Genomic DNA, 23,194 nt, shown 5'->3' on the forward strand with positions numbered 1-23,194 from the left:
CTTCCCTTCACGGTGAACTATGGAGTCTTCTCCTATCCTTAAAAACAACAGGTTCTGGATTCCAGGTCTATGCAGATATCAGGTACAAAAAACCCACTTAGTAATCTTACTTAAAATCTTTTAATTCAGTTTAACTACAATTCAAGTTGGCAAAGGAAACTTCAGAATGATTACATAATTTTAAATAATCTTGATCCAGAAGAGACTGAAAGAAGAAAATGCTGAAACATTGACAATATCCCAGAAAGGTAGACTTTAAGGATATGCTTTCTGACAACACAGAAGAACAAAAATTCAGGTAATACACTGGGAAGAAGTTAGCCTGAGACCACAGAGACAGCTGAATTTTATTGGCTTCAGATGAAATATTTTTACTTTCCTGTTGTGGTGTTTAGTCTTAATGAAAATAAAAATGCCCAAGTCAAACGTCACTCATCAAGAGGAGATTTGGACACACATTTCTCTTATAGCACACTTGTCAAAATTTTTTTGTCAGTGGGTATTTCTAAACGTGGAACTGCACAGCTGATACAAATAATTGTATGCTAGATTTCCAGTTAAATTTGAGTTGTTCTAAAATAGTACTGGTTTTGTTAAACCTAAGTTGAGAAGTATATAAAAAAAATAAAGTGACTGCCTCAATGCATATTTAGCAAAGCAAGCCTATTTTAAAGTTGCAAGCACACACAATGATGCTTGCTTTCATCAGTTCTAACTAAAAATTCCATTGTTTCATTACACTGTGTTAAACAAGCTCAGCAGTACACATAATTTGAGGTATTAATTAATGCAGAGACTGCTAGAATGGTGTCCACGTTCCAGGTCATATTTTCTTTTTCAATTTTGAGCAATATTATCCTAGTTGGTAGTAGTTCTAAAAATAACAAGATAATAAGTCAGATGGAAACTGAACTGCAGAACAGGCATGCAAGTAAAATAAGTGAAACAGGAGGTGAATTCACAAGTAAAAATTATATTATTGCCCTCAGAGAGCTGTAAAACAGATTTTTTTTTTTTAAGCTTTTTACCTCAGAAGCAGTCTATGAATTCTTAGTCCATATAATTGTGTTGGCTTATTTAACACATTTTTGACTGGCCACAAAAACATACTAAGAAAAGCAAATTCACATACAGACCCTCAAGTTTCCTTGACAAAATATATTTCAGACGGCATGAAAATCTGTCTTGGAATTCTCTCAGGAAACAGATTCTCACAGATTCACTGAACCATCTGGCATTCATAGATTACCAAAAGAAACACAGATCATCTCAGAAATTGTGGAGAACTGGGCCAGACTTGGTTACTGGAGAACTGTAACAACGAAAAGCAGCATCTCTGAGATGGATTTAGTTAACACAAACTGAGTTTACCACCTCATGGTACCACCAAATCAAAAAGGGTTGATATTGTGTTTTAACATAGATTAGTAATGTCCAAGAAGGTTAAAATAAATGAATAAATAAATAATAAAAAAGATAAGGACTTGAGTTTAGTCCAAATTCATTAGAGCTTTTAGGAGCCCAAATCTTACTGATCTCAGCGAGTTCAAAACTCAGAATTTGCTATTTTTAACACTACTTAAAATTTGAGAGGAAAGAGAAAATGACTTATGACAAGGAGCTTATCAATCTGTTTATCATCAAAAGAAAGATCAAGGAAGACCAAAAAGTGATTTGATTACAGCACAAATGTCTCAAAGGGAAACAAGAAGGGAACAAAAAAAAAGCCCCTCTGGGTAGGGAAGTGCTCTTTAATATAGTGAAGAAAGCCACAACAAACATTGTCTAAAAGCTGCAGACAAATTCATATGGGAAAGCATAAATTTTTAATAATGAGGTTCACAAATCACTCAGATTATCATTGAAGGAAGAAGGGGTTTTTTAGCTTCTTAAAAACAGTGACAAATTTGTCATCTGCCTCTGTGTCTTCATTAGTATGCTTGATACAGCTTTGCTTTCAGTACGCATGAATACAAATATATGCCTAATGGGACAATAAGAATGTGTTAATATTTTATTTTATTTTTAAAGTTAAAGGTTTCTGCGGGAAAAAACCTAGATACAATTAATATTTTGGTTTTTTTTTCTTTAATTTTACTGTAATCGATTTTGAGTGTGCTGATTTTATGCACAATAGCTAAAGAGTTCAATGTCTGCAGATAGATAATTTATTCAGTTCAAAAACCAAAATAAGAGGGCATATATTTTTTTTCTCAAGATAAAATTTAAAAATATTTAGCTCAAGTACTTGTGGGAGATAAGAAAGCCAGTGTTTCTGAGAAAAATCTAAAAAAAAAAAAAAAATCCTTGAACACTTAGGCTTCACAGCCACAAGTTCTTATGGGTTTTTTAAGCAAATCATATGACTGCTTAAAAAATGCATACAGCATCATTATTTTCTCCAAATTATGATAAAATACTTACACTGTTACCAAAAGAAATGATTTTGTGTTTAGTATGAGCATTTTGTCTTACAGTATTGTAAGAATTCAAACCCATATTGACTTTTGAGAATTGTGAATGAACAGTGAAAGAACACTGATTGGAAGGAAAAACTTTCTTGCATTTTCATCCCCACTTCTGTCTCAAGTCTATTTCCTGATTGTTTCAGCATCTTAGCAATTTTAAGTGATTCTTTTCCAAACATGTGAAACAGTCCTTTTCTGATTAGCTGAGTTGAAGAAAAAGCGAAAAAAAAAATCTGATATCTGATTTGAACAAATTGCCTGTTAACGATTCAGTTCTCACAAACATTCACCTCAACTCAGCTCCTATTTTTGCTAGCAGATCACTACTCTTGCTCCTACCACTTCAGCTGGGAAACCACATCACTGTCACATTTTCAGAATTGTACATTATTCAGCAAACTGTTAAGAGGATAGGCAAGTAAGTCAAGTAACCACTTATCTACATGTTTCATTACTTGCTGCTCCATGGTAGAACCCCAAGCACAAAAAAACTAGAAATCATAACAATAATGAAAAACTAATATTTAGAATTAGATAGTCTAGTGCGACAAACTATGAACCTACTGTGTCTAAAAAAATTGTCCTAGTACAATAAACTTCTTCTGACTCTACAATGTCCAAGCAGTCACTCAAGAATCAGGAGTCATTTGTCTTACAGACATGGTGCAGAACTCCAAAGAAATCATGTGCCCAGAAAAATAAAAGCTAGATTGTGGTAGTAAAGCTTGGAAGGACCAGTCAGCCCTTTCAGTAGATTTTACAACAAAGAGGGGACAACTAGAAAAATGAAGATGCAAATCCCTAATTCTAGTAAGGGAGGAGGCATGAACTTTCATACTCATAAGCAAATCTAGTCTCCAGGAAAATCTCTACTACTATAGAATCTTCATACATCACTGAATCACAATAACTGTATCAGCTATGAGTTTGTTGTGGGTTTTTGTTGTGGTCGTTTTGGGTTTTTACTTCCCAGAATTGTAAAAGGTCTCTCCAATTTTTAAATTGCATTTAAATAAAATCTGTGGTATTCCCAAGTTTCTGGAAACATTTAAGGCATTACTGAACCTCATTTTACAACTAAATGCATTACCTTAAGCGCTATTCAGTTACATGAAAACAATCTCCTCGCATCCGAGTTCAAGTATCACATTATAATTTAGAAAATCATGTTTTTCATTTATCATTCTTCTTACATGTGAAATAGGTTATATTACATTACTTATCTAGATAATTCAGGTCCACAGAAAATAATTAAAAATGCTTCATTCACAAGTCTAGTTCTTCCGTCTAATGAGAAGAACTAATGTTTCATCCTTTCTACTACTTGTATAACTGTTGCAAAACCAAATCTTGGTAACACAATGCCAACTTCCCCAACCAAAGGTAAGTTCTTATTACTTGCAACCTGGACAAGCTTGTTGCTCAACATCAAAACCTATCCCTGCATCAGCCATTATACTTAAAATGTAGCTTCCTAAAGATTACATTCATTCACTCTTCTATTAGTCACCTAAATGTATTTTTTAAACTAGAAAGACACAAAAATTTTGAATTTTTTTTTCAGCTCACTGTAGAAAAACAGCTGTTGCAGCACTACTCCTGCAATAAAGATGGACCAGTACATGCTACAGCTGCTTGGTAGCTATGATGAAATAATTTGGACTACAAACAGTCAGAAACATTATCGACAGGAGGTACGGCCTTAAGGCTCCTTCTATTGCATCCCCCAGCATTAGTACACCCTTCGTTTCTGATGTGAAAGGGATTGAAACTCTTTTCCAGCCTCCCATCAACATCCACGTAGGCTATAGTGTTCAAACACTCAGGGAAACCGACTTCAGCCTTGATTGTTCCCTGTGATAAGAAAACTTTAGCCTTCAGAAACATATAGTACTCCTGTGGATTCAGACAGCATTTGAACTGTTATCTATGGAAATATAATCTGCAAAAGAAAGCAAATTATACCATGCAACCATTTACACAAGATCCTACTGCCTCTTGTATTTCTCAAAGATAAGCTTGTGTATTTCTAGAAATTGTTATAAATCCTCAGGAGTAGACTGATTAAGTCTATATTTTGATTTCAAAGAATCTTGAAAGCCATCAACAGATGGCTCTGTAAGATTTTTACCTCCTCACTTGAACCTGAATAGAAGAACACTCCCTTCAATATAGCAAACGCATGCAAGCTTTAGAAACCTGTTCGCAGTTGGTCAGGGCTTTTTTAAGACTGAGAAAGCTTAGTTTCAATGGCCAGAAGGCAAATTCTTCTTTCTTTCTGGATGATAGCTAGTGAGTACAGACCACTAGAGCATCATTGTTCTCCTGGTAAAAGTCCTACCACACAATAACAAATTTTGATTCTCAGGAAGTCACATCAAAAGCTCAGCTTAAGATCCTCCTACGTTGGTCGCCTCAACAGCTGCAGATATCAACTGCATGTGTGAAGATATGAAAAGGAATGTAAAGACAATGCCACATACAATTTATCTTAATTTTTAGTGAAAACCTCTAATTACTCTCTGCCTGAAACAGACTTTCCATTGTGGTCTATTATCAAGCTTGATTTTAGCTCTATTTGCAAAAGTAAAAAAGTGATATTTTGATTAATTTTATTTTCAAGGAGGCACGCAATATGTGAAAATGTGAGTACATATTCATATATATAAACATATATATAAACATTTCATAGAATCATAGAATCAGCCAGGTTGGAAGGGACCTCTGAGATCACCAAGTCCAACCCTTGATCCACTATCACTGTGGTTACTAGACCATGGCACTAAGTGCCACATCCAGTCTCATCTTAAAAGCCTCCAGGGATGGAGAATCCACCACTTCCCTGGCCAGCCCATTCCAATGTCTGATTACCCTCTCTGTAAAGAATTTCTTCCTAATGTCTAACCTAAACCTCCCCTGGCATAGCTTAAGACCATGTCTTCTTGTCTTACTGCTGGTTGCCTGGGAGAAGAGACCCATGCCCACCTGGCTACAACCTCCTTTCAGGTAATTGTTAGAGAGTGATGAGGTCTCTCCTGAGCCTCCTCTTTTCCAGGCTGAACCCCAGCTCCCTCAGCCTCTCCTCGTAGGACTTGTGCTCACGTCCCTTCCCCAGTCTTGTTGCTCTTCTCTGGACCTGCTCCAGCACCTTCCTGAACTGAGGGGCCCAGAACTGGACACAGCACTTGAGGTGTGGCCTCACCAGCACTGAGTACAGGGGAAGAATCACTTCCCTGGACCTGTTGGCCACACTGTTCCTGATCCAGGCCAGGATGCCATTGGCCCTTTTGGCCACCTGGGCACACTGCTGGCTCATGTTCAGCTTCTTGTCAATCCAAACTCCCATGTCCCTTTCTGCCTGGCTGCTCTCCAGCCACTCTGTCCCCAGCCTGTAGCGCTGCATGGGGTTGTTGTGGCCGAAGTGCAGGACCTGGCACTTGGCCTTGTTGAACCTCATCCCACTGGAATCAGCCCAACTCTCCAGCCTGTCCAGGTACCTCTGCAGAGCCCTCCTGCCTTCCAGCTGATCGACACTCCCCTGCAACTTAGTGTCATCTGCAAATTTGCTAATGGTGGACTCAATCCCCTCATCTAAATCATTGATAAAGATATTAAACAGAACCGGGCCCAACACTGATCCCTGGAGGACACCACTAGTGACCGGTTGCCAACTGGATGCAGCCCCGTTCACCAGCACTCTCTGGGCCCGGCCCTCCAGCCAGTTCCTGACCCAGCACAGAGTGCCCCTGTCCAAGCCATGGGCTGCCAGCTTTTTCAGGAGTGTGCTGTGGGAGATGGTGTCAAAGGCTTTGCTGAAGTCCAGGCAGATCACATCCACAGCCTTCCCCTCATCCACCAGGGGGGTCACCTGATCATAAAAGGAAATCAGACAGGACCTGCCCTTCTTAAACCCGTGCTGGCTGGGTCTGATCCCTTGTCCATTCTGTAGGTGCTGTGTGATATGTAACATGGAATGCTTTGGTCTTGGTTTTGATCCTAGCAGAAGCTACTAACAGATTTATTTATCAATATATTTCATGGGAGAAACAATTTATTTCACTGACTTTGAAACGGTTAACAGTCTTTTACCTGTAAATGAACCTAACTTATTATTTTGTAATAAAACTTCTTCCTAAGTTTTCAGACGATGACCTCACCATTCAAGAGTTACATTGCAAATATGACAGAGTCAGATTCTCCTATTAGAGTTGAAACTGCTTTAAATGTAAGAAAATCAGAATAGAACAACAAACAAGTAGTATCTTTAGTATAATGCAGAATTATTTCAATATAAAAACCTCAAGAAGCAATGTAAATATGTGTTTATGTCAGCATAATCAGATATGATCTGTGGAAGGACTTTTAATATTAAAACAGAAATTACAGGATATTGCATAAGGACTTGGACAGAAGCTTGTTGTATAAGATTTCTTTTTTATTTCTAGTAGGTGGTAACATACAACAATTTTACTACTTTCAGTGCATTTCTCAAGCTCACAGAATAAAACAAAAGAAGTTTTGCTGTTCAGAAAAAGAACATCATTGTTGGAATCTAAAGCCAGGGAATAAGATGTATATGGAATATTTTCAGGAGAGCATACAAGACCTGAATCTCATTTTAACACATAGACAATAATGAAAAATACTTTTAGGTATCTTTCAAAGTACTTTTAGGACTTCTCAGATTCCACGCTGCATTAGTAACACTAGTGTAAGCTTAGTACTTACCCTCAGATGCATTGGGAAGTTCAGGATAAAGTTTGTTTGTATTCTTTTTAGCTGGAAGAGAAAATAAAGCAGCAACTTATATGGCATGCTAACATATATTGTTATATTTTGTATACTGCTTTTCTATATATAAGCTCAATAGTTATTAAATGATTGCAGTTATATAAGGAGCAGTGCAGAACTAAAAAATATGGACTTTACCTTATATCCTTGACTAGAAAAATAAGTTAACAACAGGAGATGCACAGTAAAGCCACACTTTCAATGAAAGCAGTTTGCCAGACAAACTGTCAAAGAGCCAAATTCTGCCTCTTCTGCTCTACTGTAAGACCCCTACCAATTAAAAGATATTGACAACCTAAAGGAGAAACTCTGATTTCTAGAAACCAGAAGTTTCTAGAACTAGGACTAGTGGTTTCTAGAAGGACTGTTCTTTTTACTAAGAAGTTTCATTGTACCATATCCAAGAAACATGAATATTTCCTTTGAACTATTATATGAATCTGTAACTATAAAAACACTAAAGCAAATCTGTCAGAGAGAAAGGGTTTGTTAATATAAAGCAAATAGACAAACCCTTTATGGTTTATCACTCATGGCACTATCCTAACATGCTTTAAGTGTTTGTCCAAGAAAGAGTATTAAAAAACATTTTTATAGAGGCAGCTATTATAATAAATGCATAATATCAATAAGCTTTAGTGCTCTAATTTTATAATGAGAATTAAATAATCATTATCAAAATATTTTAACCTGGTGGCGTAGGTCTGACAGCGGGTTTAGGTGGCTCTGGTCTAGACGATGGTCTTAGCAGGTGGGTCATTTACCTAAAATACACAAATTTTTACAAAATGTTGCATCACATCTGGACGTAGATTGTGACTTCAGGGCCTAGAAATATGTCAAGTTACACTGAAAAAAATTTAAAATCACTCTTTCTCCACTGAACTGGTAGGAACTCAAGAAGCATACAAAAAACTACTGACATACACATGACACTGAAGCAATTCACTACAGGTTTAATGAAGCTGAAAGTAAATGATTGTCTATCAGTAATATCAACATCTACAAGAAATCATCTTCTACACTCTTAGTATTACATTGTAAATGTGATTGTTTGAATGGAAGACACAAAAAGCAGAAAAATTAAGAGCATCCACATCAACCTGCAATTAACTTGATTAGGAATATTTGATCAAACATTTCTAATCGTCACCTCAGATTTGATAATGTACAATTATAAAACAAGGATATACTTTGTTATTCTGGAGGATGCAAAGGAAACCCAGCAACATTCTTGTCCACAAGAGCCTATCAAGGGAATATTTGAACAAATGTATTACGTGCAGCATCTGCAACATGCTACACTTTTAATCATCCAGTAGAGAAGCTAAGAATGCCACATGAACATCAACATTAACACAGACTAGGGACAGTTCAGGAACAGAAAAATCCTATGTGAAAAAGAACTGCACAAACCCTTCTTTGTTCCCTTACAGATTTTCCTGGATTATTCTTTTGCTCTTCGTTTTCATAGACTTCAGTGAAGGATGCTAGAGTTTCATAAAGATCATCTGCTTGAGCAGGAAAAGGCACATCACCAAGCAGGATGGCACTAGCACGAATATCCTGCCCATAAAACCTGATATAAAAAAAAGATGTCAGGTATTTGATAATTATTACATTTCAAATTCTAGATAAATTCACCTTTCCCTCTAAATCCCTGGCCCTGAATTTTTCCCACTGATCATATATTGAGAAATGACAGAACTGGTACAATGCTGTAAATTTGGAATACTGACCACAACTCTCATTCCCCATTCCCCTGCAGTGCTTGGGAGGACGGTGTAGTGAAGCTGTGAGTGAAGTTGAGCCCAGTAAGATGGAAGGCGTGGGGAGAAAGGTGTTGCTTTTTAGATTTGTTCTTATTTCTCATTATGCTATCCTCTTATTAACTGACAATAAATTAAACTAATTTCCCCACGTTGAAGGGGTTTTTTTGACTGGTAAGTGATCTCACTGCGTTTATCTCAGCTCTTGAGTTTGTCATCATACTTTTTCTCATCCCATTCTATTGAGGAACAGGAGTGACAAAGCACCTCGATTGGCATGTGGTGTCTAGCAAAGGTCAACCTGCCACAGATAATCTCTAAACTTTCAGCATCATCTCAATACCCATTGCAAGATGTCTAAATTGAAGAAACCCTTGTCTCCCAAAAAACTCTAAACCAACCATAGTATGTTCTTATAAAAAACTCTTTTTCCAAATTGAATGTGTCCTAGTTAATTTTGTCACTATGCCTTCACTGAATCACAGAATATTCTGAGTTGGAAGGGACCCACAAGGATCATCGAGTCCAGCTCTTAAGTGAATGGCCCATGCAGAGATCAAACCCAAAACCTTGTAGTTATAGCATTATGATCTAACCAACTGAGCTAATCTCAGGGTCTTCTAGATTTGGAGAGAACTTACTTGCGATTTGTTTCTTTCCTTTCAATTAGACAGGTTCCTTCTAGAGATACACCTGCAAACAGTCCTCGAGATTTGCAGTATGTATAGACAGCTGCAGAGCTTCTTAAAGCAACATCCCCTTCTAAGTTTCTAGAAGAAAAATTTTGGTTGATATTCTTCAATATGGCTTTGTAGCATGAACAGCAGTCTTTTTCTTTACATTCTTTATTTTACTTTAATCCTATTTTCAGATGGGACCCAGTAAAAAGTAATTAATTTGTTTGATAAGGTTTCCTCTGAAGCACAGAACAATGGTGCTTCATGTGAATGCTTCCCATTAGGCTTCCTCTGAAAAGTATTAACCCACATTTTAATCACATTTTAAAATTATTGGATTATGTTTGGATTGGTGACTGGAACTCTACTCAATATATTCAAATCCTTCTAGATTTTATGGTCAGTACAAAATAATTCAAGTAAGGCTTCATCAGACCTCAACAGATTTGGAAGATTATAGTATTTGTCCCACCCAGGATGACATTTTAGGTTTGAAGACACTTCAGGCAGTCACCTCAAAATGGATACAACATCAAATTGAGAGCAAGTTGTCTGGACTTTTTGTAGCCAGTTTCTTATGAATTCTAAGGATATAATTTCACTCTGAACAACCTGTATCAGTGCTCAATTATGTTCATGTCAAATTTTTTTTCTCATATCCAGACAGAGCCTTATGACTACCACCTCTCATTGTCTTGCCATGCACCTCAGTAAAGAACTGTGGTTCATCTTCTTGGTGATTCCCTGTTGGGAATGCAGTCCTTTAGAAGATTTCATGGTCTTATCTAGGTTAAACAAGCCTCATTGTTCACATGCTGCATGTCCCTGGCTATTTAGGTAGCTGTTCACTGTACACACTCTAGTTTATAAACTACTTTCTACAGGGCTGAAACTGGACACAATATTCTAGTCACAGTCTATGAAATGTGAAGCAAAGAGGAACAGTCACACTCCTTATCTACTAGGTACAGTCCTGCTGAAGCAGCCCCCTACACTGTTCACTGTCTTTTCCGTCAGGAATCAACTGCTGGCTCAGCCCACTGCCCATGAGGACCCCAGCACCTTCTCAACAGAGCAGCTGCCCAGCCTGGCTGGCTCTGCCTGCATAACTGCAGGGGTTCATCCAATTGGGGCTGCAGAACTTAGCACTTGTCCTTAATTTCATGAGGTTTCCTATTGGATCCTTCCTCCCCACTCTCTAGGTCCATTGCTCTGAATGGCAGCTCCACTCTGAACTGTACTGGCTGCACCTCCTGATTTGGTGTCATCCACAAACTTGAAGAGGATATTTTGCATCTGCTCCTCCAGGTCACTGATAAAACTACCAAGCAGGAGAGGTCCCAGAAGAGTCTCCTGAGGAATTCCACAGAAACCTGGCTTCAGACTACAACATGACTCATTTACCACTGCTCTTCAAACCTGATGATCTGGTTCTTCACCTGTTTGAGATAGCAATTGGTCAGCAATTGTTTGCTAGTCTGCCCCACCCTGACCTTTGTCCCAGCTTGGACACAGACATGTTGCAGGATAGTGTACTGAATGCCTTTGCAGGGCAGATGACATTCATTGCCCTCCCCTGACCCACAGATCTCTCTCTCTTCTGTGAAATGGGTATCATCCTTTTATTTTGTCAGAAAAGATAAAAAAAAAAGACATAAGGAGGCACATGTTCCATAAACAGAGCTTGAGGCAAGTGGGCTTGGTAAACCTGGAGAAGATTTAGGGGGAACCTAATGCCAGGCTTCAAGTATCTACGAAGAGGTAATCAAGAACATGAAGCCAGGCTCTTTATAGCAGTGTATGGTAGAAGAATAAAATGTTATGGACACATACAGAAATAAGAAATGCTTTGACTGGATATAAGGCAAAACTTTTCCCCATGACAACAGCTGACCAGAAGAGTAGGTTGCCCAGAGAGACCGAGCAGTCTCCATCTTTGGAGATTTTCAAGACCTAACTGGAAAAAAGGACTGAGCAACATGATCTAAAGTCATAACAGACCTTGCTTTGAGCAGGAGGTTGGAGTAGTGATCTGGTTTCCAATTTCAATTATTCTATGATTATTTCATCTCATCCTTCAAAGTAAGCTGGCTTAACCACTTAAAGGTTTAAAAGAAATTTTTTGGTGTAGTTTTTATTTACTGTCAGGCAAATCAGTGGTGACAGAGAGCACAGACCCACACATTAATGAAAACAATAGTTCTATCAGGCACAGTAGCACCTGTGTTCTTCATTGAGCCTAGTCAAGCAGTCTCCTGCAAAGAAAGTAAATCTCAGAACACTTTCCTTCTATCAGTAAATGACTTAATCAGGAAAGAAAAAGAAAAAAGAGAAAAAAGTGATTGTCAAGAACAATACGGTCCAGTCAACATACAGGTTGCCCACTTTGTTCTGTAACATAGCAAAAAAAGCCACATCAATGTTTATATGTAGCTTTTAAAATTATCTTCCACATACCCCATATTAGAAAAGTATTTTACCCACCTCCCCAGAGGTCCAATTGCCACAGTAAGATTTCCTCCAAGTGTAAGATTCCCTCCTTTGGCAAAAGCTTCCACTGCTCTTTCATGATTCAGTATTATCACTAAGTCTGAAACCTATAAAATATCAAATAGTATGTATTTGTACTATGTTTTTGTATTATGTTTTACTATGTACTATTTTGTACTATGCTTTTTAAGAAGAAAGAATAGCACAGGAGAAGCACTTCCTTTCTTGTAAGGGATTCTTTTGAAACAGCTTTCACAACAAAGTTGATTCTTTTTCTGCAAGGTATTTTGAAACAAAAATTCCTCCCAACTAACTTTTCAATCAAATTTGACTGATTTTTTTCAAAGTGCTGATATGGTCAGTATGATATAAACTCTATTTTAATTCAAAATTTCCTAATTAACAATTTCTTATTTTCTATGGCTTATGCAAACAATTATGAAGGCATTTTCAAATGTAAATAATTTTGATCCTTCCATAATTAAACTAATAAAAGCAAGACAGAACTTACTAACAAAAATTACTGTCCAAAGAATAAAAAGCAAAAAGGATACAGGTCTTCTCGCTATGGATAAAATTTTATTTTCTTGACGGGGGTTTTATACATAATGTGTGTGTGTGTGTGTGTGCGTGTATGAATTATTAACTAACTTTTTAAGACTTGAACATTAGATGTAGTCAGTTCCTTCAAGAACCTATTAAATTAAATAACTGAAGAGGTAGCAATGTATTTTCAAAAGATGCAAAATGGAAAAAAAAAATCACTATTTTTAAAAGACTTTATTTTGCCTGAATTCTGACATAAGATGCAGTACTACTATTTAAGCTGATGCCTATTACCATCAGTACTGTAAAACTGTAACTCTTCAATTTAATAAATTTCAATAAGTCTCCTACGCAGATCCCTCTATTGTACCTCAAAGCTCAGTAAACACACTAAATGTTGTGAAAACCCCCACAAAACTACAGCAGTGTCAGCCTGTTAAACACAGCAGATTACACTTCAATAGCTAACAGTGATGGATTATCTTTTCAACAGGTATCTTGACTACCCAAGGACTACTGCACCTGATCTTTCATTTGGTGGACTTGACTGAAAGCCAGGTTCAGAAAAAACTTTCAACTTACCCCAAATTCCAAACAGTGACAGCAGGGAATACAAGAGGAAATACCAGATTATTTGCAAAACAAGGCTGGCCCTGAAGTATTACACACAGCATAAGAGAGGTCTTTGTTATTAGCCCCGTGGTAGCCTCCACCCCATCCCAAATAGAAATTGGTTGACAGGAGTAGGTTTTGAATCATCCAGGGATAGAGAAAGAATGTCATTCAGGATACCTCTACCTCCTTTTACCCATTAAGAGGATGATTCCACTGCTAAAGCTAAGTGAATCCATAGTGAGAAAACCTTCAAGGAAAGCATTTATATAAATTTAAAATTGGTCTTTAATTGAGGTACCAATTTGTTCACTGTGACTTCTGAAGTCTGTGACTTCCTTCGTGTTATTTAAAACATCCATAACTACCACTACAACTATGTTAACTGTAATCTCCCCTACAGGAATAAAATTCACCCAGTTTCTAAAACATTTAAGTTTATATGTGACTAAAAGAGTGCTGAAATTGGACTCTAGGCTCCTTAGCCACTCAGGTATTTCTGAATAGCATATATTTTCCAGAAGAAATAAATAAGACTGTGTTATAATAATATCAGTAAGGAAAGAGCATTTTGTAAGCTGACTAAAATTTCAGAGGAAGAGCACAATATTACCCAGAAAAAAACCCTCTCACAAAGAGCTTCTGTATTGAAATTGCTTAAGTGTCAACAGTAAAAGGCTACATTATTTAAAATATCAGATGGGGATGATTAAAGGAAATTTTTTATAGATTAATCAAAGCATATGAATAGTCTGTTTCATTGTCTTAAAAGGAAAAAAACCTCAACCTTAAATCCCACAAAAAACAAACTCTGGGGCTCAAACTGAATGTTTTATAATGCATTCAGATCATGTAGTCACGAAAATCAAAGAAAATCCCTCAGAAAATTTAATGATTTTGTATTCATAGCATCCTTTAAAAAGTGCACGGCAATAACAGCTGAGATCACACAGTGAACAAGGAGGATACAATAAAATACTGATCTGTTGCTCATTATGTGAGTGCTGGATGAGTGGCTGCCAGGACAGGGATAGCTGGTTAGTTGTAGGAGATGTGCTGGGGGCTGAGGTGGACCATCCAGATCAGCTATATGTGGATTCTTCTGAGGAGCAGAATGCCCACTGCAAGAGATCTTGTTGGCAACATATTGTTACTCTGATGTTCTTTGGGAATAAGCAGAACAGAAGCTAAACAGAAAAAAAAGAGAAGGACGAGCCTGGAGACTAGTGTGGGAAAGAGAAGGAAAGATGAAAACAAACAACTGTGAAGGAGCTGTGAGAAAGAAGAAATGGGAAGAAGAGGCAGAGCGCTGTCAGGACTAAGCACACCAGGATTTCTCTGAACATGTTGAGTCCTTTACTTAACCATTTCTGCTGTCTGGAAATTGGCTCCTCTTCTGCAGCAATCCAGAAGGGGCACCACTAGTTTTGGTGCTTTCATTCTGAAGGGTCATGGTCAGTAGCCACAAGTGTGAGTGGGAAATGCGAGAAGTACAGTAACATTAGCTCGTCTCCATTTTACTACATCTTCAGTTCCTTTCACTGTTTCTTGCCAGATGGAGTCCTTGTGCTCTTTAACAAAGCATTTTATACAGTATTATGTATAGGATACTGTTTTAATTAACTCCAATTGGCTTATATGTGAACACTGACAGGAAGCTTTCCATACATGAAAGTTTCTAGAAGTGAGAAATCAAGGAAACAAGTGCTATGCCACTTCTTTTCATCTAAATGTCTTCAAACAATTAGACTGATAGGATCAAATCCCCTATTTTGTTTGTCTTGCATAAGTGAATTTTATAATAACCTTTTTTTCGTACAGAAAAGTAGATTCTACTATTTCACTAGCATTTAGATCTTTGTCAATGCATTTTAATTTCTTGCAAAAAAAGTTACCAACAAGTATTTCAGATGCAAAATCATACCTCAATTCCAATTTCAAATCCACCACCAAGGCCAGCAATTCCTATTGCAGAAGGAGCAGACCAGGCTGTCATTCAAAACAAGATAAATTTACAGAATTTTAACCACACATCACAAGAAATACTCATTTTATTATTGCAGTTAAAAACCACTAACAAATTCTCTATTTAAAACTGTGTTCAAAACTACTACAATAGAGTCATGTAACTATAATGCCTCATCCCACAGGAAAGAATTTAAGAAATACAAACACTCATAATCCAAACAAATCTTTGTTACAAATTATTTATCACACAGTTGTTCCCTATCAGACATAATTAATTTTTCTAATGAGTTTTAAACTATGCACTATTTTATTTCATCCTTTTACACTAAGACACTGAAAGCATTTACATCTGGTCAGAAGAGGTACAAAAATTTGAAACCAGCTTTCAAACGAAGCACTGTCACCTACTGGCCTGACTCCTCACACATTTCCCGCTCTATGCTATGAAAAGAAATAATGAAGAAAAAATATTTTTATTTCTTTTAATTCTCTCGTGAACTACAAAAGGAAAATATCGACTTACTTCCATTAGGAAGACGAGCTAATACAATTCCACTTCCTCCCCGAGCAGTCACCAAAAATCCAGCTTTGATAACAGACAAAACTGCAAGGCCTTTGGCTTTAGCTATTACGTGAGCTGAAACAGCAAAATCATTTATTCAAGACCTTGGAAGAGAAGTTCTAAGAGAAAGGGAAAAAAAACCTCTACATTTAACAATTTTGGACACATAAGAGTCAAATAATTGAAGCAAGAGCTTAAAGAAAACTGAAGAAAGTTGAACTGATAATGACACCTCCATTCCAAAGTGAACCACAAAGTCAGCTGCAGGTCATATTAGCCTGTGACAATCTGTATACTGCCACAACTCCTTCACCTATACTGATTAGCTCACAAAGAGTTAGTTTGCTTAGTGCCACACACACAGTGTGTCAGTACCCTTAGCAAGATAAACAGAAAAAAGGCAGTGAATAGCTGCGAAAAATCTCGTCTCCACAAATTTCTGAAGGAGTGCAAATTTAAATCACAGCAACATACAACAGCCTAATCAGCTTATATCATTAGGCAGTGTTAGTGGCAAATACAGTGTCAGCATCCTGCAAGTCTTACTGCAGACCTTCCGGAAAATAAGTTATTAATTCAAAGCCACAAACAGCAACTCCAGATGGAGGAAGACACTAGGAGAAACACAGAGTAACAACTGCAAAAATAAAGAAGACAGCAGCAAATAAGAGTCAAACCAGAATCAAATGAGAACAGTGCCCCAATCTCTTTACTTCAACTTATTGTCATCTAGTTAATTTTAATAAATACAGATATTCAAGAACTAGAGCTACTATTCTAGGTCCTCTCTTAAGAACATACATTTACAGGGTGGGCATGAGACAGTCCATCCATTCATCCTTCCAGTGCAGGAACCTTGTGGTTGTAAACATTCAAAAGATCTCTACCAGTAAGTAACATCTGCTAAGAATACAGCAAACTGAAACCCTTTACTTCCAAAATATTTTCAAAGAAGCTATGGCACCTGAAATCTTCATTCATCTCTAAGTTGTGGTCAGTGAAAGCAGAGAGAATTGATAAAGAGAGCATGACTGCAACACAGGGGAGCCGTGAAGGTTTTAGTTGAATCAAAACATTTTCTTTACTCACGAGGTATGATTTTATCTGGTCCATTTCTAGAAGTTATTTCTGTAAATTCTCGTAATATTTTAGCTGCCTTTTTAGCTTCTGACTTCAAGTTGGAAGGTATAGGGTTGTTCACTGTAAAACATGAAAGAAATAAATTATATCTATGGTCAGTTCAGGATATCTTATACAAAAAAACCCAGTATAATTTGTATGGGAAAACTGATTCTTTAAAAATAAAGAGGAAACCATAGAGACACGGAAACAGGAAGCATAAGAAATGATCTTCTGCATCAGACCCACATTTTGTCTCTGACAATTTTAATAGAAGACATCACTTAAAAAAACCCACAAGCCCAGCTCTTTCTTCCAATCTGTTTCTCTTGTACTTGCTCAGAATCCACACTGGTAATCACAGGGGTGTTGGAGATACATCCTCAGTTGTTCCTGTCTCTATTTGTTTATGGGCTTATTGCATATGAATTTGTCTAATACCTTTTCAAACCTATCGATACTCTGCCTTCAGAATTCTTGCTGCACCAGTTCACCACCTGCTACTTAAAAAAATGTGATCTATTTTAAATTAATTTACTAGTTACAGTGAATGCCTGCTAGCTCAAGTCTCTCAGGTTCTGGTGAACACCTAATACATTCAACTTGTCCACTACCTTCATGCCTTTATATATAGCCATGGACCCCAGCCTTCTCCACTTTTTCAGGAGTCTCAGCCTTAGTCTCTCCTCAAGGTAGTTGCTCCATCACTGATCACTCTAATTGCTCTTCTCTGTACTACCATGAACTCTGCTGTCCTTCAAATTGGCAACTATTGACCGGTGAACTCTAAATTGTTCACATCTCTTCAGGACACTTTTCTTACAGAGCTAAACTTGCAGCATGTTTTGTAAGCGAATAAAATTCTGTTTCAGACCAAGAAATTTCCTTTAGAAATCTACTTCCTGTGGAAGGGCTTATCAATATTTTCTTTCTAACGTGATCCAACATAAGCTTGTTGTACATTTCAACTGAGGAAAAAGCACATACTAGAGATAGATTATGTTTACTTTATAAAGCTGCAGACAACAGTAACAGACACACAAAATCTTGATATTTACCACCCAAATCCATGAAATCATAAATTCTATGGAAGTGCATTGATCCCACTCAGATCTACCAGATATGCTGTCATTAATCAATGACTGAAAAGAGACAAGTATTATAAAATATTAATATTCTGCAGCAGTATAAATACCATTTTATGTATGAATAGTATGTTTCACCTGTAGATTTGCAAAAAGACACCTTAGTGCAGATAAAAAGATATGAGTTAGTCTTGATTGTTACATCTACTACATATCAACACTCACTATTTCCAAGTTTATCAGCAGCAAACTGCCCAGGTAACACATGAATATATTGCCAGACCAAAGACATACCTAGTCTCATGTCATGTCTCTGAAAAAAACTAGAGACAGCATTTACATAAAATTCTACTGTTCTTAAATTCATAAAAACATAGAAAATACCATGTATAAAGAAAAAATATTCTGTCAAAAGTGGCCTAGTTTTTCAATTGGCGTTCGTTGAACATTCATTCATCTCTTCACTCTTCATGGGCAGCATTCCCATCCAAAAGAGGACTAAATAGATTTTGAGATTAAATCAATGTTGCTTGGAGAGCAATTCAGCTCAGACTTGAAGCACAAAGCAGCAAGTCAGCCAAGTTTCTGTTCAGGCTCCACTGGCTAGAATAGGAACTACACCTCCACTTTCCAAAATGAAGAATATTCCTCTAGTATGTTTTTCAGGAAAGAAGGAAGACTCCCAGAACAAGAGAGATCTTGACATCTGAACCTCTGGACCACCATTCCCTGTGAAGTCTTGTAGCAACATTTGGCTTTGGCGGAAATGCAGCAGGTGTAACATTGGAGAGTTTGAAGTGACAGCAGACATCACAAGGCTATCCAGAAATATCAGCCTCTCTGGGAGCAAAAGGAAGTAGATGCATAGAAAGCAACAGACTCTAAACTACAGTGCTGTACCAGAGAAGAAATACTAATTCTATCTCCTGATCATCCCTTCTCAGAAAATTAAGATGACAGCCAAGTCCCCGAGTGTGAAAGGATAGGAGAAGGTGAAGCTCTACGTGCTCAGGACCTTCTGAAAAAGCTCTTGGCATGTGAATTTTTCTGTGACTGTTATGGCACTAAAATTGTCAGAATTCTTGTAGGAGTTTTGAACATACATTTCTTCTGTGATTTGAAGGCTTCACCAGGCTGGAATCTGGTTACACAGCAAGAAGAGGCCAGTGTAGCCCAAACAAAACATGAACAGACAATTGATTTTGGTAGATTAAACTGAGTTGGAACAAGTGTTTCCATTGCTTCTGTTGTTTGTACTTCACACTGCATTTTCAAGGTCAGAGGGTAAACATTACCAGCATAAGAGAAAAATAAGATTTTTGCTTTTGTATGGAGATACATTGAGTCAGTCCCAAAAAGCATATGGAAACAGCATTCTTCTCAAGAAGGCATGAAAAATAAACTTAGGATATTATAATTTGTAATTAATAATTAACACTGTAATACACAGTGCATGTCCAGTTACAAAATCAGATGAACAGTTCTATATGTAGTTTTTCAGTTAAGATACTCTGCAAGTCTAGAAGTCTGGAGTTTGGGAAGGATCACCTACTCAGTCTACCCAAAATACACATATCGTGGTACTTAATTATTCTTATGTTTCAATAACATAAAAGTGGAAGATATGCTTCATTCTAAATGTGGTAAAATGGACAGTTATGTGCCTGACCATGCAGGACTTCTAGCAAAGTGATCAAGACAATGAAAATAAGATGTGTACATTAGAGACAAAAAAACTTTGGGGAGATAAAAACATTGTGAAGATAAAAAACATGACGGAGCAAAAGCAAGCATTATCAAGCTTTTAGATTAGAGAAATAAAATAAACTTCTGTGCTTTTCTCTCACTCTTCTTTCCTGTCTTTGCATGCATTCCTTCCTTCCCTTTGCTTCTTTTTGGCTAATCTCAGAATCTGGAGAAACATCTTCAACTAATTCTTTCTACTACTAAAAAAATAAAAAAAGCAAAAGCTCTCATTTCGTACGGCTTAAAGAGAAATCCCTTAGCTAAGTCCATTGAGAAAACATGAGATGTTTTCAGACCTAAAAGTCTGCAAACAGGAAGAATAGTGGCAGGGAAAAAAAAATCACTTCACAGTTTTCATATGCTTTTTCAGATTCAGAATTGGTTCAGAAGTATTTGATGGTTTCCAGACAACACCGTGGCCATGCCTCTGTACACGTAGAAGTTAATTGAAGACAACTCAAAGCTAAACTTCAGGAGTCAGCAAAAGTAATGCGGTTACTACTTCACTGTCCTTTCACCTCTCAAAATGTAGTTGGTTTCAAAATCAGGTTTCGGTTGCATCTTGGGTCAGGATGGAGGATGTTTAAGTAAGCCTTTCAAGTGTTTACTTTGAAAGTTTCACAAGATACCGAGGATGACTCCATGATTTTCCTACCTGGCTTATTTTTATCCCAGTGTTCCTATATTGGAAAAAATCAGGAAGATTTTTTTTTAAAACAAGGATGGTATTTTTATGAACTGGTTGCCCAGGGAGGAGGTAGATGCTCCATCCATGAAAACATTCAAGGTCAGGCTGGATGGGTCTCTGAGCAACCTGCTCAAGTTGAAGATGTCCCTGCCCATTGCAGGAAGAGTTGGACTAGATGTCCTTTTCCCTTCCAACACAAACCATGACTTACCTGCACTATGATTCCAAATACTGTATTCCAAAATACAAACTTTGGACAGCAAAACAGCATTACCTAAGAAAACTGAAAAGTAGGTATATCCACTCCAATCCCCCTAAAAGGGTGGGGGGTTTTTTGTTGGTGGATTTTTTTTGTTGGTTTTTTTTTTTGTTTGTTTGTTCGTTTTGGTGCCACATAGTGTGGGGTACCTTTATTACCAGGGTATAGAGAAGATGGAGAGAGATTCCTCATCTAGCTGCACACCACAACAGCAAGCACAAGAATAGTTTAACTTCCCATCCTTAAACTAACAGCAGAAACTTCACTTTCTCCCTGTCTCATTTGTTTCCTACGTCAATATTGCTTCTGCAGTCTCTGGGTAGCTACAAGAATTCACTCCTCCAGTGTCCTTTGCTTTTTCCCTTCCTGCCACAGACCAAAACAATGCAGGGTTATTTTTCTGGACTATGACACAGCAGGTGGATTTGACATTATTCTGTCAGTTACTTTGCATGCAGGCACACTTCAGTGCTTTCAGAAGTGGGCTAAGAAGTGGGTGATATTTCTAAAGCACAGTAGAGATACAGAGAGGGGGAAAAGGGAAGGAAAAAATAAAGAGGTTGAACACACTACCAACTGAAGAGCTCAAAGCTACACATTGTAGAGAAGGGTTGCAAGTAAGATAACTTACATCCAGATTTTAATTTAGACAGTAGCAGGTATGAAAATTAGAGTGACTTTATTTGGCAAGCAAGCATGGCACAGAAAGGTTTTAATAACAATGGGCAGGATCAACAAGCCAACTGATTAAACACTTTCATGCTGAAAACCAACACAGTTACTCGAAGTGGCTACTATATGATTCTTTCCACAGTGGCTCATTTAAAGTTTCTTTATTTACTTTCATAATGTTGTGTAGATACTGAGGAACTGGCAGGAGGCCTACAGGGGTCTTGAGGAACTGATGACTTGTTTAAAAAAAAACCTCAAACAAGTCCACAGCTTGACCTTAATTACGTATAATACAATGCTTGATAAAGCCTGGCTGGACTTGCATTTTGCTAGGATTGTTAGAGCCACAGCAAAAGAAATGTAATATTTTTTATCACTGAGGAGAGGGGGAAGTTTGGTTCTCCGTCTTGGGCTATGCTACACTCAAGATTTTGTTGACAGAATTCAAAATTAAATAAGAACAACAGTCAACACTAAAAAGGCAAAGTTTAATGGTTTGCTATATAGTACAGGTGAGGCCTCACTCTTACTATTAAAATTTAGATCAATCAATTTCATAAACCTTTGTCCAAAGGCAAAGGAAACTATGGGGTTTTTAGTAAAAGACCCCTAGTAAATGGAAAATAGCACGAATATGTCAAAGACAATGCATAATTAGTTATTCACTTAAAAAAAAAACAAACTACATGGGGCTTTGCACTATGAAATAGTGACATCTGCCCCAAAAATACAACAGAAATAAAATAAAGAAAGATCACGGTGAAGGTTGAGGAGCAAGTTCTTGCTTCTGTTTATTTTAATCACTGTATAAACAGACAAAACTGTAAGTGGGATTTTTGTGATATCAAAAATGGTTTCAACTTCTGTTCATCTATCAGATTGTCCTCTTCCCCCTCAAGCTTACCTTATGATTTGAACTGTAAAATTAGTTCCTTAAAAACTAATTTAATACTGGAAGTCTATTGGAAAGGTATTATAGACATATTTGCTTTTTAACAAAAATACTGTATGAAATACTTAGACATAAGCCAAATTTCTGTGTTCACTTTACCCTGTCAATAACATAACGAATCATCCCACAGCACTGTCTTCACTATTGGCTTTTAAGTATGCATTTATAATTGCCTGCTTTGTATTCAAGCAATGCTCAGGAAAGAAGTAACCAGGAGCAATAAGACAATAATATCTATCAGGGGGATACACTGACTGATGGATTTGGAATGCCGTGACCAGCGAATGCTCAGCTGGGAGCAAGCTTCATTTGCACTCCTGCTTGTTGTTGAAAGGAGAAGATATTGAGCATATGTGAGTCAGCAACACAAACCCCATGGGGGAACATCACACCAAAATTGATTAACTGCTTAATTCGTAAGCTGATGAGGTAAGTGCGTCAGCCTCTAATTTACATTCTGACTAACAGTAATAGCGTGTTGGCTGAACATTTGGTGAAATTATCTGAGCAAGGTGCAATAAAGAATAAATAAAGCCTTTTTACTTAAAATCTATAACTAATTCTGATATAATCAAAATTCTGCTGAATATGAAGAACAGATGAAATAAAGCATGGTTGCATTATGAAAACCCAAACATCAAAAGTACAGTTTCGAAGAATTGATGACAAAGGGGAGACAAAGCTTTGCATGCAGACTTCATACATTTGTTGCCCCCGTACATATGAGCTTTGAAATATTTGGTGCTGGAAGGTGATGTTGTGGGGGTTTTTTTGGTTACGAAAACAACAA

The 23,194-nt window shown here is 37.2% G+C and overlaps 1 protein-coding gene across 1 annotated transcript in view; it reads right to left on the reverse strand.

The window, feature by feature from the left end:
* SH3YL1 (SH3 and SYLF domain containing 1) overlaps nucleotides 1–23,194 on the reverse strand; it is a 51,117-nt gene that overhangs the window by 20,456 nt on the left and 7,467 nt on the right. The window contains 9 exon segments of the mRNA XM_027744762.2: nucleotides 7,197–7,247; nucleotides 7,950–8,004; nucleotides 8,006–8,023; nucleotides 8,676–8,838; nucleotides 9,670–9,798; nucleotides 12,190–12,302; nucleotides 15,278–15,342; nucleotides 15,845–15,958; nucleotides 16,973–17,083. Of these exon segments, the coding sequence (XP_027600563.1) occupies nucleotides 7,197–7,247; nucleotides 7,950–8,004; nucleotides 8,006–8,023; nucleotides 8,676–8,838; nucleotides 9,670–9,798; nucleotides 12,190–12,302; nucleotides 15,278–15,342; nucleotides 15,845–15,958; nucleotides 16,973–17,083 (819 nt within the window).

This window comes from Pipra filicauda, unplaced genomic scaffold (assembly GCF_003945595.2).
Source record: "Pipra filicauda isolate LSUMZ 115617 unplaced genomic scaffold, ASM394559v2 scaffold41_size5083284_pilon, whole genome shotgun sequence".
Classification (NCBI taxonomy): Eukaryota; Metazoa; Chordata; class Aves; order Passeriformes; family Pipridae; genus Pipra; species Pipra filicauda.